The following is a 17,885-nucleotide window of genomic DNA, read 5'->3' on the forward strand; positions in this document are numbered from 1 at the left end:
TCTTCTGTCGCGAAGTGCTGGGGACGCTGATAGCGGCTGTATTCGTGATCCTAGCTAGTGACCACACCCAAGCCATACGATGGTTGTAAGTTTAGAAGTAGCTTGATCACTGTGAACAATGTTTCAGGAATGATGGGAAGGTTGCAGGCTATCTTCTGTCGCGAAGTGCTGGGGACGCTGATAGCGGCTGTATTCGTGATCCTAGCTAGTGACCACACCCAAGCCATACGATGGTTGTAAGTTTAGAAGTAGCTTGATCACTGTGAACAATGTTTCAGGAATGATGGGAAGGTTGCAGGCTATCTTCTGTTGCGAAGTGCTGGGGACGCTGATAGCGGCTGTATTCGTGATCCTAGCTAGTGAGCACACCCAAGCCATACGATGGTTGTAAGTTTAGAAGTAGCTCGATCACTGTGAACAATGTTTCAGGAAGGATGGGAAGGTTGCAGGCTATCTTCTGTCGCGAAGTGCTGGGAACGCTGATAGCGGCTGTATTCGTGATCCTAGCTAGTGACCACGCCCAAGCCATACGATGGTTGTAAGTTTAGAAATAGCTTAATCACTGTGAACAATGTTTCCGGAAGGATGGGAAGGTTGCAGGCTATCTTCTGTCGCGAAGTGCTGGGAACGCTGATAGCGGCTGTATTCGTGATCCTAGCTAGTGACCACACCCAAGCCATACGATGGTTGTAAGTTTAGAAGTAGCTTGATCACTGTGAACAATGTTTCAGGAAGGATGGGAAGGTTGCAGGCTATCTTCTGTCGCGAAGTGCTGGGAACGCTGATAGCGGCTGTATTCGTGATCCTAGCTAGTGACCACGCCCAAGCCATACGATGGTTGTAAGTTTAGAAATAGCTTAATCACTGTGAACAATGTTTCAGGAAGGATGGGAAGGTTGCAGGCTATCTTCTGTCGCGAAGTGCTGGGAACGCTGATAGCGGCTGTATTCGTGATCCTAGCTAGTGACCACGCCCAAGCCATACGATGGTTGTAAGTTTAGAAATAGCTTAATCACTGTGAACAATGTTTCAGGAAGGATGGGAAGGTTGCAGGCTATCTTCTGTCGCGAAGTGCTGGGAACGCTGATAGCGGCTGTATTCGTGATCCTAGCTAGTGACCACGCCCAAGCCATACGATGGTTGTAAGTTTAGAAATAGCTTAATCACTGTGAACAATGTTTCAGGAAGGATGGGAAGGTTGCAGGCTATCTTCTGTCGCGAAGTGCTGGGAACGCTGATAGCGGCTGTATTCGTGATCCTAGCTAGTGACCACGCCCAAGCCATACGATGGTTGTAAGTTTAGAAATAGCTTGATTTGTTGATACATTCAATGATCTTCTATATAAGTACTCATATACTATGGTAATTGCTAGAAAGATTCTGTGATAGATTTTTTCTAATAACATTTTGTAAATTATTATCTGGCGTAAATAGTAATAAAGGAAAAACTATACAAAGGAAAGACTAAGAAATGTGCGTCACACTGTAGATGCCAATTTTACTCGTTTTCTGCTATTCAAGGTCAAAATGTAAATCGAACATATTATATAAATCTTAATGCGTATTAACTTTGAAATATGTAAACTGAAAGAGAATTATCAACATTGAAAGAACGTTTAAGATAAAAATGGAGGGTCAAACACTCATTAATATAGTATGAAAACTATGTTTTAATATTTCTCTTGGGGGTTTGTCATTGCCCGTTATTTTATATAACAATCAAGTTGAGCAGTTTACATGCTTGATCCCGAACCCCCAATCCGGAGAAATGTAGGGAGGGGACTTTAAAATGTACTAAAAACGTTCTAATGTTATATTATTAAATAATACTATCATAGAGCTTACATTTTCAACAGTTACAAAATTATGGTTGGGTAGTGGGATTTTCGAGACACTCTGTATACCAATATAATGCTCAGATGCAGTATTCATTTGAAAATGTTAACGAACAACTTTGTTTATAAGAACTACATATTATTTTGTTGTTTATTCGTAAATGTTCACTATGTCATGTATTAGCAGTTTGGCCAGTTTAATGATATCTGATAAAAATTACATTGAATTCCAGCCGACGGCGGTATATAAACCCCTACGATGAAATTGACGTTCGCAGCAGACGCAACATCCTTTAGTAGGCACCACTCTTACATTTTAGATTATAACTGCGTAAAACAAATACCGCGAAACTCGAGTTTATTGTAATGAAACATAAGTTACACACTAAACCTGAAAATATTGGCGTTATCAGCTTTTAAGATTTGTACCTTCTGTTTTATTGATTGCTAATTAGCTAATAACATAATTGCAATTAGTGTAATTTTCACATAAAAATTCATTATTCCACTTTTTTAAAGTTGGAAACTTCAAATTTGTTTCATTTTGCTAATATATAAATGTAGGTTATGATTGCGTATGTTAAAGTGCTATACAGAAATGTGTAATGTAATATTTGTATCTACTGTCATAAATCAATCTTAACAAGAAAAAAAATACATTCACTATAATGGGGTTTAAATATTTTTAAAGCATAGCAAGTAAAAGAAGCATTTTTGTACATCAAATCCTATTTCAAACGAAGAAAATTAATAGATGTCAAATACATATCATATGTAAAACATGGTTTTAACCCATCATTCCCAACCATTTCACTCTCCCAAATTCATTAGTCGACCTTAAACAGACTAAAATACGAAGAGAGAACAAAGATTCTGGTTTGCTTGATGAATGCAAAAATGCTTATTTTATCCCCTGGTATTAAAAAAAATTTGTATGTGGCACACCATTCCTTCGTAGGTAATTTCTGGACATTTTAAGTATATTTTTTGATAATTTTTAAGAATTCATTATACTGAAGCAACTCTCGGGTATTATTTGAAACAATAACAATTGTGTGGCAGACCTTTTTTAATGTATACTAGTATCTTACTAATGTCAGCTGTATTAAATTACCACTTAATACCACTAACTAATTGAGACGCATGCATGCAATCTAATAATTGTTGACGTAATAAAGATTATTATTATTACTAATATTCAAATAGCGTACTGTCAGAGATTCAATCTCCTGAATATCACTTCTGTCTCTGGACAATGATTACAAATTACAGTGGGGCAGCTGTTCTAAATACAAATTCGAAAGAGTATTTAGAGCTCAAAAGAAAGCTATCAGAATTATTTACAAATTGAATTTCAGAGAGTCGTGCAAAGATGCCTTCAGAGAGCTTGGATTGTTAACTTTACTCTGTCTCTATATTCTCGACGTCGTTCTATACTGTCGACTCAAATGCGAGTTGACCCAAGGCAGTGACGTCCACCAATACGAGACAAGAGGCAGGGACAACTTTCGGACTGTACAATATAGAACGAGTGCATTTGAACACGTGCCGTCCCAAGTTGGTGTGAAACTGATAAACAAGCTGCCTGAGGGAATAAAACATCTCATTGATTCTAAACTATTCAAATCTCGATTAAAACACCTCCTGGTGTCAAAGGCGTTTTCCTCCATTGAAAAGTTCATGCTGAGTTGCTGGGATGAAAATTAATGAAAACTATTGAAAACAAGAATAAAATTAAATCCCCAGTTCTGTCATACAATTAAATAGCAATAACTGCAATGGGACTGTATATTATTATGAATGTAGCTACTTGACGCATGCATGCAATCTAATAATTGTTGACGCAATAAAGATTATTATTATTACTAATATTCAAATAGCGTACTGTCAGAGATTCAATCTCCTGAATATCACTTCTGTCTCTGGACAATGATTACAAATTACAATTACATTTGTGATGTAATGAGTGAACCATGATGAGACTGCGTGAAATGTGCATACGATCACAAAATAACATGTTTATTTAGTCTATGTATTAATACCTGTAACATTTCTTATTTTAAGCAAGACGTCATTTTTGCGCCATCGAATGTAACATGACAATCCATTATCCGGTGGTTAGTAATTTGGCGATCTCCGATAACTAATCGCAGAGAGCTGTTTATCATAGTTGACCTCAACCTCACCTAGTTAGTGGCAGCATTCTTGTATAGGCTAATCACAGTCCCAATTAGTATTGCTATACCATTAACATTAGCCTATATATTATTGTGTACGATAAGAACTGCCTTACAAGGGATGATTATAATGTGAAATTATAAATTCATTGGAAGGCATCCAAAGAAAAAATATTCTAGCGGAATGTTGACATATAAAGCTTGAGATGAGTGATTGTCTGGGATGGGTTTCTTTTCTGTAAGCTATTGCGAGGATTGGGAGGGTTAGAATCTATGCGTACGGTTTTCCAACTGTCTATTCAACTTTAATAAATAATAATAATAATAATAATGATAATAAAAAATAATAATAAGAAAAATAATAATGATTATATAAATTTATATCATAAATCCACATGTTTCAACTAATTTACTGTACTGTACCCTAGTTCTATACGATTTGCTCAGGAAGACGTTTTCTAAATCTTCATCCTATGTAAAAAAAACATAGTGCGAGTCGACCACAGATCCGAAACAGGATCTATACTGGTTATGTTACTAAGCTGCAACATTTAAACATGCCCGTATTTAGTAATTGTGCGCCCCTGTACCATCAGTCTTTCATCGCCCCCCTCCCCCCCGTTTCTATCCACACCTTTCCACCGTCCACTAGGCAGTCCCGGACAACAATACATACATTAGCCTAATTTACACCTCACACATAATGGGCCAAGCTGTAATGCAACACTCATTGACATTTTTACTATGTGGTTTTCTATAAATTACATTTCTTGAATAATCAACTGTTAGTTCTAAATCTTACATCATTCAACACGAAAATCAAAATAAGGGCTTTTTAAATGAAGCCTATTTATTTCCGAAAGATTATAAACAACGATAACAATAATTACAGTTATTAATAAAAAAACTTATAAGATTTATAAAGTTTCTCAAATGATTTTTTAACTTTTTTTAAGTAAGGATTGTTCGAGCTTGCCTATGGGCAAAATTGAAAATTTCTTCATAAAACTTAGATTGTTCGTTGAGTTAGTATAAGCAGTTCAATGCAAAGCACTGCCGCACAAACAGGTCAGATTATTATTTTGCTATCATACAGTAGGTATAGCCTAATAAATATTAGGCCTCGGCAGTCTAACGGTTTGCGCGGTTCAATCAGCAGCCGCCGTGCAGCGCCGGCCGCGGTGAATTAACAAGATATGTTCATTGAAACTAGAGTTAATAATTACAGTTTTGAATGGTGGTTTACGAAATTACACGCCAAGATAATGAATTAACAGCTCCATAACTTGACCAATGCCGACTCTTTTTAACCATCCGGTCTAGATAAGTCCAGATGGTACTAAGATAACTTTTTACTCGTATAATTCAAAAATTCTTAATTTAAATACTCGAAATCACTACACTTAACTATCTTTTATACATATTTAGATTTACTTTATATTCCCTAAACGCAGAAATAAACAGGATAAATTTTAATGTATCTCCCGCTAATGTAGCTTTACTAGTTAGTTCATAGTTCAATCTGGTAATATGTTAAAACCTGGGCATCTATAGTTAGTGACTACTATGCGGCAGACGGCGGACTCTCTCTAGGACAATATCTGTCAGTCCTAGACACACAAACATATTTACGAGTACGTTACGGTGCGCTGCCCTCATTCAAACAGCCTTCTAATGTCATGACTCACGTAATGTAACATAACCTCTTATAATTATTTTAATGTTTTGTAAATATTTTATTGTGAATACGAAAAATAAATTTGAGAATTTTTTCCGCTCCCCAAAACTCGTCGCCATGTGCGTGAGCACGTGCCTAAAATACGGGATTGCCTGTAGACTACTCAACAATTTTAAATATTAAAATTTTAATTAATATTAGAATTTATTTGATACTGTGGTGTGACTCATATCACAAATAAAATCTCTGGAGTTGTACTCGGCTGAACTCTCAAGTGATAAATGGTAAATTTTTGTTTTGTTCTTTGTAATTAAATTGCATTAAAAGATTTTGCTAATTTTGTAATGCCCTTTGATTTACCGGTTAGTCTCAGCTACAAATTAGTGGTCTAATAATATGTTAAAAACGCACTATCGCTTTGTACAAAAAGGCTCTTTATACTCTCAAGCCGATAGATTTCGTCTCATTAATCAAAGTATCGGCCTCATGAATCGTGTATACTAGGAAAGAGTCATGATTTAATCTGTCAGAACCGTTTGCCACAGTTCACTCCTCCATGCCTATTGCATGTGTTATGCGTATTTTATATACAAAGTACAGGTGCCGAAATGAAGCCGTGTCCCGTGTGCTGACTGCAGCAGAACGAACGGGAAGGAATCCAGCGACGAGGCGGCGCTCAAACCAGTAATTATTGCGAGCGTGGAGGGACAGGTCGGGCGGGGCAGGGCAAGGGTTGTAAATTGGTTCGGCCGATGTAGCGTGCTAGCGAGCTATGTTTCCAACATATGATAACACTTTTGAACAAATGTTGAGCCTGATTGTTCTGTCACTAATCGTGATCTCGGTCTTATAGCTGATGGATTTCTAGGGCGCTGCAGACCCAGGGGTGGAACACTACGGCAGAATGTCGGCAGGCGCGGCTCGCTGGTGAACTGAGCCGGCGACAGACGCGCTTGTGTCGCTCCTCACTGGACACCATGGTGCAGGTGACACGCGCGGCTTCCTCCACGGTCGCAGTGTGTCAGGACCTTCTGCAGGACCGCCGCTGGAACTGTTCCTCTATCCAGCTCGCACCGCACTTCACGCCTGACCTCACAACAGGTAATCTCGAGGGTGGTCAGCAATCAGCATAGTGTTCGATATATCACATAATTAAGGGAAATGTGTATATGCTCGTAGATCGATAAGTAACAGATGAACCCAGTTAGGTCCGGGTAGACCCCAAAAGAAGCACGAACCTTATCTTACCATAAAAAACATAAGGAAAACGATACAGAATAGTGCTGTTCGGAGGGAATTATAACCCTGGAAAATCAGCATTATTAGAACTTTCTTGTTCGATAATTTACCATGTAGAAGTAGAGTTGCGTATCTATAGCCTATTGCAATTAGTAAGCCAATGGCAGATTTCAGATTATTTGGCACCTTACTATATTTAATGATAGGTAATGATTGGATTTGTGATTTAAATGATCTGGTTGTACGTTTAAAACACATAGCTGACTCACCCAGTAGTCACATATTATATAATTCTACAAAAGAACACATACAGTTTTTTTTTCAAATCCAGGACCGTTAGCACCTACTTCTTGAGATGCTTGACTGTTTTACACCAATGAATTGCGAGTTATTGGTACTAATTCAAACATTAAAACGCTTTTAATTTTACACGTATTACATTTTATATTGAAAACATAACCATGCAAAATATGTGGTTTATAAAAATTATACCGAGTTAGAATACTACAAATCCGATATAGGAGTTTAGAAATAAGGTAATAAATAATTATAATATATTATTTTGTTGTCTATTTGAGAAGCAAAGTTCCTAGAATATCTATCCTTACCAAAGACGAACAAATAGCCTTTCTAAATGTATACAAATGATGTCGTTTTATATTTCCTTGTAGAGCAAGCGAAGAGGAGAGACGGGATATTATGTATTCCCACACCGCGCTCCTGTGGGCAGCAGACAGGACTATCTGACATCTGACACGACATTTCGTTCACTGTCCGTATCTCTTCCTCAGGTGATAACCACTTGTACACTTCGCACCTCTGGTAGTAGCATCCTCTCTTCTGAATGCATTAATTTTACGGCACCGGGCAGACTCGGGAATGTGTACGTCGGCGGTCTGCGGGGATCGAGAAACAGGGAGGAAAGTAATTTTATTTTATGGTTATGTTATTAATGTGTCTCCAAGATTCCCATTCTTGTGTCTCCAAGTAAGGCAGAGTCGGTCTCAGGCACAGGCAAGGGGGTCAACTGCACCGAGCCCCTCAAGTGCTACGACCAGTCCCGACCTAAGGGGATCCAATTTATTATATACAACGTTATATTCAATTAGAATTAGGAATACACAGCAACTAGGGACCTCTTTGTTTGTTAGGAGGCAAAATTACCATTGGACAGTTGTTATTTACAATTTAGTTCAGTTTCGAAGTTTTTCAGTCCAGCCCGAAATTTTATATTTGCGCTGCCAGAAAAATGTGTTGAGTACCTTTGGGTTTGGTGTCGATATGTATTTTCATTAGCAGTATATTATGTGGCTTGTTATAATGCACTCTTAAAGCCTTGAACAGGTAGCGCTTTTCTTATAATTATAGATTATGTTCTGAATGCTAACTTATTATTTAAAATTATAATAGTTGAGCGTTAGCAAAGTTTATCACTCGTGGGGCAGAACAAGTTTCATTTGTGTGCGATTTAGTTCAGTAGTTAGGTTAATTAATTATCCCACGTTGTTGTGCCATTTGAGGTAGTTCAATTATTAGGTTACGGTGTATTATCCCACGTTGTTGTGCCATTTGATGTAGTTTTAGTATTAGGTTACGGTGTATTATCCCACAATGTTGTGCCATTTGAGGTAGTTCAAGTATTAGGTTACGGTGTATTATCCCACAATGTTGTGCCATTTGAGGTAGTTCAAGTATTAGGTTACGGTGTATTATCCCACGTTGTTGTGCCATTTGATGTAGTTTTAGTATTAGGTTACGGTGTATTATCCCACAATGTTGTGCCATTTGATGTAGTTTTAGTATTAGGTTACGGTGTATTATCCCACAATGTTGTGCCATTTGAGGTAGTTTTAGTATTAGGTTACGGTGTATTATCCCACGTTGTTGTGCCATTTGATGTAGTTTTAGTATTAGGTTACGGTGTATTATCCCACAATGTTGTGCCATTTGAGGTAGTTCAAGTATTAGGTTACGGTGTATTATCCAACGTTGGTGGTGCCATATGATGTAGTTTTAGTATTAGGTTACGGTGTATTATCCCACAATGTTGTGCCATTTGAGGTAGTTTTAGTATTAGGTTACGGTGTATTATCCCACGTTGTTGTGCCATTTGATGTAGTTTTAGTATTAGGTTACGGTGTATTATCCCACAATGTTGTGCCATTTGATGTAGTTTTAGTATTAGGTTACGGTGTATTATCCCACGTTGTTGTGCCATTTGATGTAGTTTTAGTATTAGGTTACGGTGTATTATCCCACGTTGTTGTGCCATTTGAGGTAGTTCAAGTATTAGGTTACGGTGTATTATCCAACGTTGGTGGTGCCATATGATGAAGTTTTAGTATTAGGTTACGGTGTATTATCCCACAATGTTGTGCCATTTGAGGTAGTTCAAGTATTAGGTTACGGTGTATTATCCCACAATGTTGTGCCATTTGAGGTAGTTCAAGTATTAGGTTACGGTGTATTATCCCACGTTGTTGTGCCATTTGAGGTAGTTCAAGTATTAGGTTACGGTGTATTATCCAACGTTGGTGGTGCCATATGATGAAGTTCCAAATGTGATGTTGATTCTAATGAGATAATGATTAAATGGATATCCTGTAAGCAGTGGCGTAGCGAAGGGGGGGTCCAGGGGGTCCGGACCCCCCCCCCGAAATTTAAAAACATATTAAAAAATAAAGCATGGAGCAGGAGAATAAAGGACAGTTAGACTATCATTACTCTTGTCTACAAACATTAAATTGATTGATTTCACTGATTGAAGTGACCGTTGTTAAAAATATAATTGTCCTTTCGTTTAAATCATAAAGTATCAAACGATACTTTTGGGATCGGCCTTTCGGATAGTGTACTGTAATCACGGTATTTCTATAGGGCGCGGTCACGTGACGTCGCAAAGTCACCTGAACCGTAACACGACGAACAGTTTAAATTAGCGACCACTTCGTTCAAATTCGTCGTGGGAACGTAAAGTGACTGCTTAGAATTAAGTTACGACGTTGATTTTAGGTATCATTAAACTGTAAACGTGTATATAATTATCGAAAAAAATCACTTTCGGTCGGAAAATACACTTGAAAACTCTACTAATTAGAACTTCAACTAATTTGGACTTCAATGATTGAGGTAAACGTGAGGTTTTCGATTGAGTTAGGACGACGATTTTTGTTATCATTAAACTCTACACCGTACCTATATAATTATCGAGAAAAAAATCACTTCCGGTCGGTAAATACCGAAGAAAAGCTCTCTACAGATTCAAGTTTTGACGATTTTGGATTTCATTGGTTGAGTGGGTGAGGTAAAAGTGGTACTTAGGATTATGTTAGGACGGTGATTTTAGGTATTAATTCAACGCCGACTAATACATATATAATTATAGGATGCTTCCTATATTATTTAATTATTTATAGGAATATTTATATTTAGATTAAGAGAATTGTAAATTTATATAATAAGTGAATTGTGATCCTTTGAGCAGTGCTGAATTTCTTGTCGATTCGGGTTCGAGGAAAGCCTAGAAGCTTCCTTTTGTCTCTAGGTATTGAGCATAGGATACAGGTCTGGGTTGGATAGGTGCCATCCAGTTCAGACATTGTGTTTGCTCAATTTTGATTGGCCAATGTTAGGTTGATTAGATGGTGGGAGGGACTTCTAGATCCTTCCGGTGGATTCAAGTAGGTTTTCAGGGGATTCTTTGCTGTGTGCTCAGAGAGAGAAGTTCGTGTAGAAGTGATAGCCTACTCTTGCCGTATCGATTTTTCGGTAGGAAGGTTGAGTTTAAGATTAAAATTCTTTTCAAAATTTAAAGTTTGAAGTTTAATTTAATTGATCTATAACAGTTATTTTGTTAGTTGGTGAAGTCTTCAGGAGATCTGTGAGGTACTGTGAAAGTTAGAATTTAACATTTAAATAGAAAATTGCTTGATGATATTTTCCTGTTCAAGTTGGTTAAATCAGGAATAGCCTACTGATAAAGAAAATTTATTTTATGTTCTGAGATTCTATATACGAGGTATGGCTATTAAATAACGGGACTGACGCTGCAGTGGAACGAGTGCGCATGCGCCAACCAACAATGACCAACAGCTGTGTAGTTTGAGACTTCCTCTTCAGAATGCAGTTAGTCTCGTTTCTGTAAACAACATCGTTGTGTCATAACCTTCATTTATGTAAGTTTTGTTATTTTGTTTTGCCGGAAAAATGGTTAGCGTGATAATAGAGCAACGAATTGTTATTAAATTTCACATTAAACTTGGAAAAAACCGATACCGAAACCTATAATTTACTAAAAGAAGTGTATGTCAGTGAATGTTTATCGCGGACTCGTGTTTTTGAATGGTTTAAGCGTTTTCAAGATGGTCGACAAGACGTGGAAGATGATTCGCGGCCAGGTCGTCCTTCAACATCAAAAACGGAAGACAATGTCGAAAAAGTTGCTAATTTGATTCGGTCTGACCGACGATTAAGCATTCGTGCAGTTGCTGAATCTGTAGGCATTGATAAAGAATGTGTACGGCAAATTTTACATGACAATTTGAACATGCGAAAAGTGTGTGCAAAAATGGTACAAACAATTCTTACGTTGATCAACAAGCAGCTCGTAAAAATGTTTGTACTGACACTTTGAATGCCATTGAAAATGACCCAAATTTATTGGAAAGAATAATAACATGTGATGAATCGCGGTTTTTTACTTATGATCTGGAAACGAAGCACCAATACATGCATTGGAAGACCTCGACTTCACCGAGAGCCAAAAAAGCAAGAATGAGCAAGTCAAAATTTAAAGCAATGATGATTGTTTTTTTCGACATTCATGGGATTGTGTACCGGGTTCCTGAAGGTCAAACAATTAATCAACATTACTATCTTGAGGTACTTAATAACCTACGTGAAAGAGTAAGAAAAGAATTGACAGAAGATGACTTTCAGCATTGTTTCCAACAATGGAAAATTCGCATGGAGCGTTGCAGGGATAGAGAAGGGGTGTATATTGAAGGTGATAATAAGTAATTACGTTTAAAATGAAAATAAATTTTTTTACAATATCAGTCCCGTTATTTAATAGCCATACCTCGTATATTTTTACAAGTTCCTAAATTTAACATTCAAAGCCAAGCAGATTATTCTGGATAATTCAATAATGTTGTAAATTGGAAATTTACCGGAAATAAGTACTTTGTAATTGATAGCTACATCTTTGAGTTTAACTGGTTGGACATCGTCTTTGTTCATATATTAATTATTAATATTACCTTAGTTTGTTTGATTTTTATTTTGAGAAGAAGTCTTATTTTATTATTTGTTTCATTTTATATTTGAAGAAGATTATTTTATTTTGAAATTTAATGAAGATTTTTATTTTGAGTTTGTGTTGAAAATATTAACACTGAGAACTTGAAGGACACAATTATTGAATAATTTGATTGATTGTTGATTTTAAGGCTGGACAGGTGAACATTTGATGGCTTATTAATACGAAATAATTGAGAATAAATTAAAAGTAAAAAAGATAGCTTGGCGTTGCTGTATTATTGATTTTCAATTTTTATTAAAATTACTATTAATTTATACTGAGTTTAATTATTAAATTCCATTGGAACTTGTACATTCTTAAAATAAAGGGTTATTAGTTTAGAACCCAATTGATCGCTCTTATACTAAAACAAAAATAGTTGTAATTGGTTTATAGAAATTAACCTTACTATAGACACGTTACAATAATTATCGAGAAAAAAAAACAATTAAATCACTTTAAATTAGCGACTTTTTTCCTATGGAGTCCCACAGGGATCTATACTTGGACCAGTCTTGTTCCTTGTGTACATCAGCAGGCGGAACTCATCGCTCCTGAGAGGGAAAATGGTCCAGTATGTTGACGATACAAATGCTATGCATTAAAGCTCCAACAAAACATGAATTAGAAATCATTTCCTTTTTAGAACTGAATTCATGTATTCAGTTTTTTTCTAAATTAAATCTGAGGACCAACAACTTCAAATCAAATGCACTAAATTTCTGTTTGCGGCAAAGAGAGATTGAGGATCGCGCTGCTGTGATGGCAGACGATATCCTCATAGAGGAAACTGATTCCACCAAGTTCTTCGGAATGTACCTTAATCGAAGTCTGACTTGAGACAATCACATTGAAAGTACCTGCTCAAAGGTTTCTTCAGGTATTTATGCTCTACGGAACCTTTCAAAATTTTGCTCCCGGGATGTATTAAAAATGGCCTACTTCGGCCTTGTACACCCCCATGTAATGTATGAGTTGAGGCTATGGGGCAGCTGTTCTAAATACAAATTTGAGCGAGTATTTAGAAGTCAAAAGAAAGCTGTCCGCATCATTTCAAAATTGAAATCCCGAAATTCATGCAGAGATGCCTTTAGGGAGCTTGGATTGCTAACTTTGCCCTGTCTCTACATCCTCGATGGCGCCCTGTACTGCCGATTTAAGTGCGAGTTCGTCCGGGGCAGGGACGTCTATCAATACGGGACAAGAGGCAGGGACAACCTTCGGTTACATCCGCACAGAACAGCCGCATTCAAACGTTTGCCATCCGAGGTTGGTGTTAAGCTGATCAACAAGCTCCCTGATGAAATCAAAAATTTGAATGAACCAACAAAATTTAAAGCTCGATTGAGACACTTTTTGGTGTCGAGGATGTTTTATTCAGTGGAAGAGTTTATGATGAGCCGCTGGGATGAAATTTAAAGTAATTCGATCATCCTCTATTTCTGGTGGTAAAATTTAGAAGATTTTAAAACGTATGGCTGTAAGTATGTATCAGTCTTAGGAATGAGTGTGGACTGTGTATGAACGGGTATGAATGGGGGAAATTTAAAATAGATATACATATTTCTAAATAATTTAATTTGACGATTTTATGCAATTTTTATTATTGTTGACACAATAAAAAGTATTATTATTATTATTATATTATTATTATTATTACCTCCGGTCGGAATATACAGAGGAAAAGCTCTACTGATTCAGATTTTGACGATTTTGGATTTCACTGGTTGAGTCGTTGAGATAAAAGTGGTACTTAGAATTATGTTAGAACATTGATTTTAGGTATCAATTGAACGCCGACTAATATCTATATAATTATCACAGAAAAATTGAAAAATCGCTTCCGGTCAGATAATACACCGGAAAAACTCTAATGATAAGAAGTTCCGACTACTTTGGATTTCACTAACTGAGGTATTATTTAATTTTCCTTAGTATATTCCGATCGGAAGTGATTATTTTTGTTTTTTTTTCTCGATAATTATATATTTATTAGTCGGCGTTGAATTAATTTCTAAATTCAATATCCTAACATAATTAATTATAAGTACTACTTTTACCTCAACCACTCAACCAGTGAAATCCAAAATCGTCAAAACGAATCAGTAGAGAGCTTTTCTTCGGTATTTACCGACCGGAAGTGTTTTTTTTCTCGATAATTATATAGGTAGTCGAGTACAGTTTAATGATAATAAAATATCTTCGTCCTAACTCTATAAAAAATAGCACGTTTACCTCAATAACCGAAGTCCGAAGTAGTTGAAGTTCTAATCATTAGAGTTTTTCAGGTGTATTTTATTTCCGACCGAAAGTGATTTTTCCGATAATTATATACTCGTCTACAGTGTAATGATACAAAAAATCGTCATTATAACTCATTTATAAATACCCCAATCAGTGAAATCCAAAGTGGCCGAACTTCTAATCAGTAGAGTTTTTCCGGTGCATTTTCCGACCGTTAGTTTGATCTGTACCCGAGCAACGCTCGAAAATTGCCCTTCTTTTCTAAAGGGTTTTCGGCCGTTAGTGGCCCATTGTCCCCGAAGGGGTATTTCATTTTCTCCATAGAATATAGTTGAATCAATTATACGCTTGAGTGAAGCTCTGTTGTGTTCTTTTTCTTTCTAATCCAGTGAATCCAACATCACTTTGGTGCCTTCTGCCCGGCCAGAATCGAACTTCGTAAAGTTTCTGTAGCTATACATGAAAATTTGTGGTACTAGAGTTGCTGTGAGAGTTTAATTTGCCTACTATATATTTCCACTTTCTATAAGGCGTAGTTACTAAAGCTCCATGTTTTTCGTATTTACCTTTTACCAGTGAATTCATTGGCAAATAACACACAAAACGCCCCCCGGATCCCCCGGTTTCGGACCCCCCCCCGAACGAAATTTCTGGCTACGCTACTGCCTGTAAGTAGTTTCAATGAGATGCAGTCAGTAAAAACACCGTACTCACGAATTAGATGATCTCCAGGATAATAAGTTCTCTTGAGTTTCACTCATATAAATTTATATTTTGTATTTCAATGTAATTCCACTCACCAATCTAATTTACTCGAACATGTAACTGACGATCGTTAGAACACTTGTATTACATTATCTAAACTCCAATAGGCACTTTACAAATTCAATCAAAATGAAATTGTATAAGATCGTGTGCTTTTTAGTACGAGAACCACCATTAGCCTACGTCCTCTCCCATTAATAGATCAGGCAAGAAGAATAAGCAATCCGCTACAACCGCCCTGTTATACAGACCGGAAATTGTAAGCTCTTTCAGCCTCCGACCCAAACTAATAAATTTTTCATGATGTTAGTTAATATCGCCAATGGATTTTGAATTTCTTTAGTGATCATCGTAATTAAATAACTCGAATTTTATTGATTCTAGTATAAAGTTGACTTTTTTGCTTTATTAATTATTTTAGACTTACATGTAATAATCAGCTGTTTGTGGTACACGTCAACGTCCGCCTACCGATCTTGCCGAGAACTACTTGAAATTTTGAACGATATCGATGTTACATAAGTCTGTCTGTCCGCATGAAATCTCGAAAACTAACTTACTTTTAGATTATTTTGTGCAGGAACCGCAGTATTTGGCTGAGCGTTAGCCAATATTTTAAAATTAGTCTCATGGGTAACTATGATGGCAACAAAAAATTGCAGAATAAATAAGTTAGTAAACAAATTCAAAATACTTATAGGATTTTGATATTGGACATAATAATACATTTAGCCTAGGTCTAATTATCTTAAGACATCCACCATAATTTTATAGTAACTTGGTATAGATGTTTATTGTTTATAAACTGACATGAAGCCCAAATAATTTATTTAATGCATTATGTGACAAGATATCTCTAGAAATATTTCATCTTTAGACTTGAAATTATGCATGAAACTTCACTCGTTCTACAAAGACCAGAATACCTTCTACTACGTTCAACCAAGAAATTTGGCTAAGCGGCGTTGAAGTATATCACTAGTAGGCTGTCAGAAATTCACTTTTGTTTAACCAGTCTTCTACCAAAGTATAAAATAAGTTTAATATGGCACGATAATATGTAAGCAAACGTGACCCTCGGCGGGAGCGGGGGACAGAACCCACACACCTCAATAAAGAGATCGGACTAAACTATCCATTGAAAATCTCATCACGAGAAAAAGGCCTAAGCGAAAGACGTTAGTCGACAGCAGGGGCCTCTGACTAATCACAGACAGTGATCACCAGCGAGGTGATCTCTGCAATCAGTTGTCTGTGAGGAGCCACTCAAGGTAGATCAGTGTAGTTATATGAAGATCGCCAGTGAGATGATCTCTGCAATCAGCTGTCTGTGTGTAGCCACTCAAGGTAGATCAGTGTAGTTATATGAAGATCACCAGCGAGGTGATCTCTGCAATCAGTTGTCTGTGTGTAGCCACTCAAGGTAGACCACTGTAGCTATATGAAGATCACCAGCGAGGTGATCTCTGCAATCAGTTGTCCGTGTGTAGCCACTCAAGGTAGATCAGTGTAGTTATATGAAGATCACCAGCGAGGTGATCTCTGCAATCAGTTGTCTGTGTGTAGCCACTCAAGGTAGATCAGTGTAGTTAAATGAAAATGGCAAATAATTACAATATACACAAATTAATACTAGAGTGAAAATTGTAACAGGTACAATCTTATAAATATTATACATGAACTAATATTAACATACTCTTTGTTTAAAGTTTGTTGTTACCGATGGAAGGTTTGAAAGAATGACAGGATTTCAGACATTTGCCATCATTTTATGTTACAAAAGGAATAACACAACGTTGGAATCTATCCTCCTCGTCAGGTAGGAAGGTTATATATATATATATATATATATATATATATATATATATATATATACACAAAAATAAATAACAAAAAGAAAAAAGAAGGGTTCAAACGAAATGTGTTTCATCACATTGGACGCAAAAGAAAAATAAACCATTCAAACAAATAGTGTAATGAATACAGTTTCTTCACGTATTCGTCTTGAAACTGTTACAATCTTAGTCGTCTTAATCTGTTCTTTGTTACACTACTTGTTATTAATCTATAGCCTCTATTCTTGTTAATGTTCTTGTTAATTTGAATTGTTGCTCTGTGATGACTCAAAATTTTATATCTGTTATCTTATTGGTTATTGTTAACTGGTTTGTTATTTGTAATTTTGTTATGTGTAACTGTATTTCAGAAGGTTACCTAGAATATTACTTGAACAGTGAGGATCTACCAAGGGCTAATGCAAGTTGTTATTTTTTGTTGTCTGCTCTCATTTGTGAATTTTTTATTAACTATATATACTACTGCTGGTTGTAGTAGTTTTATAATTTCTTGACAAGACCTATTGTAATTTTTGTAATTGTTTAATGGTCAATAAATATCTATCTATCTATCTATCTTGGATACCGAACAGAAACAAAACAATGACAAAATGACGTGATCCAGTGGGAAATTTTTCAGTTGGTGATACGTTGTCCAGCCGTTCCCAAATTTGCTGCAGATTTCACTTTTATTCAACTAACAAAGAAAGAACATCAATAATATATTAGTTTATCTCAGTTTAAAATCCACCTATTTAAGCTACCTACTATAAAACAAAATCTACAATATCAAACGTTCGTCGTGCTGTA

The 17,885-nt window shown here is 36.3% G+C and overlaps 1 protein-coding gene across 1 annotated transcript in view; it reads left to right on the forward strand.

Moving 5' to 3' along the window:
- Positions 1-616: 616 nt before the first annotated feature.
- The window catches only part of LOC124359634 (protein Wnt-11b-2-like), a 45,171-nt gene continuing 27,902 nt past the window's right edge, over positions 617-17,885 (forward strand). Inside the window, exons 1-2 of the mRNA XM_046812537.1 lie at positions 617-1,293; positions 6,559-6,791. Coding sequence (XP_046668493.1) covers positions 1,190-1,293; positions 6,559-6,791 — 337 coding nt within the window. The 5' untranslated portion in view covers positions 617-1,189. The remainder of the gene's footprint in view (positions 1,294-6,558; positions 6,792-17,885) is intronic.

This window comes from Homalodisca vitripennis, chromosome 4 (assembly GCF_021130785.1).
Source record: "Homalodisca vitripennis isolate AUS2020 chromosome 4, UT_GWSS_2.1, whole genome shotgun sequence".
Taxonomy (NCBI): domain Eukaryota; kingdom Metazoa; phylum Arthropoda; class Insecta; order Hemiptera; family Cicadellidae; genus Homalodisca; species Homalodisca vitripennis.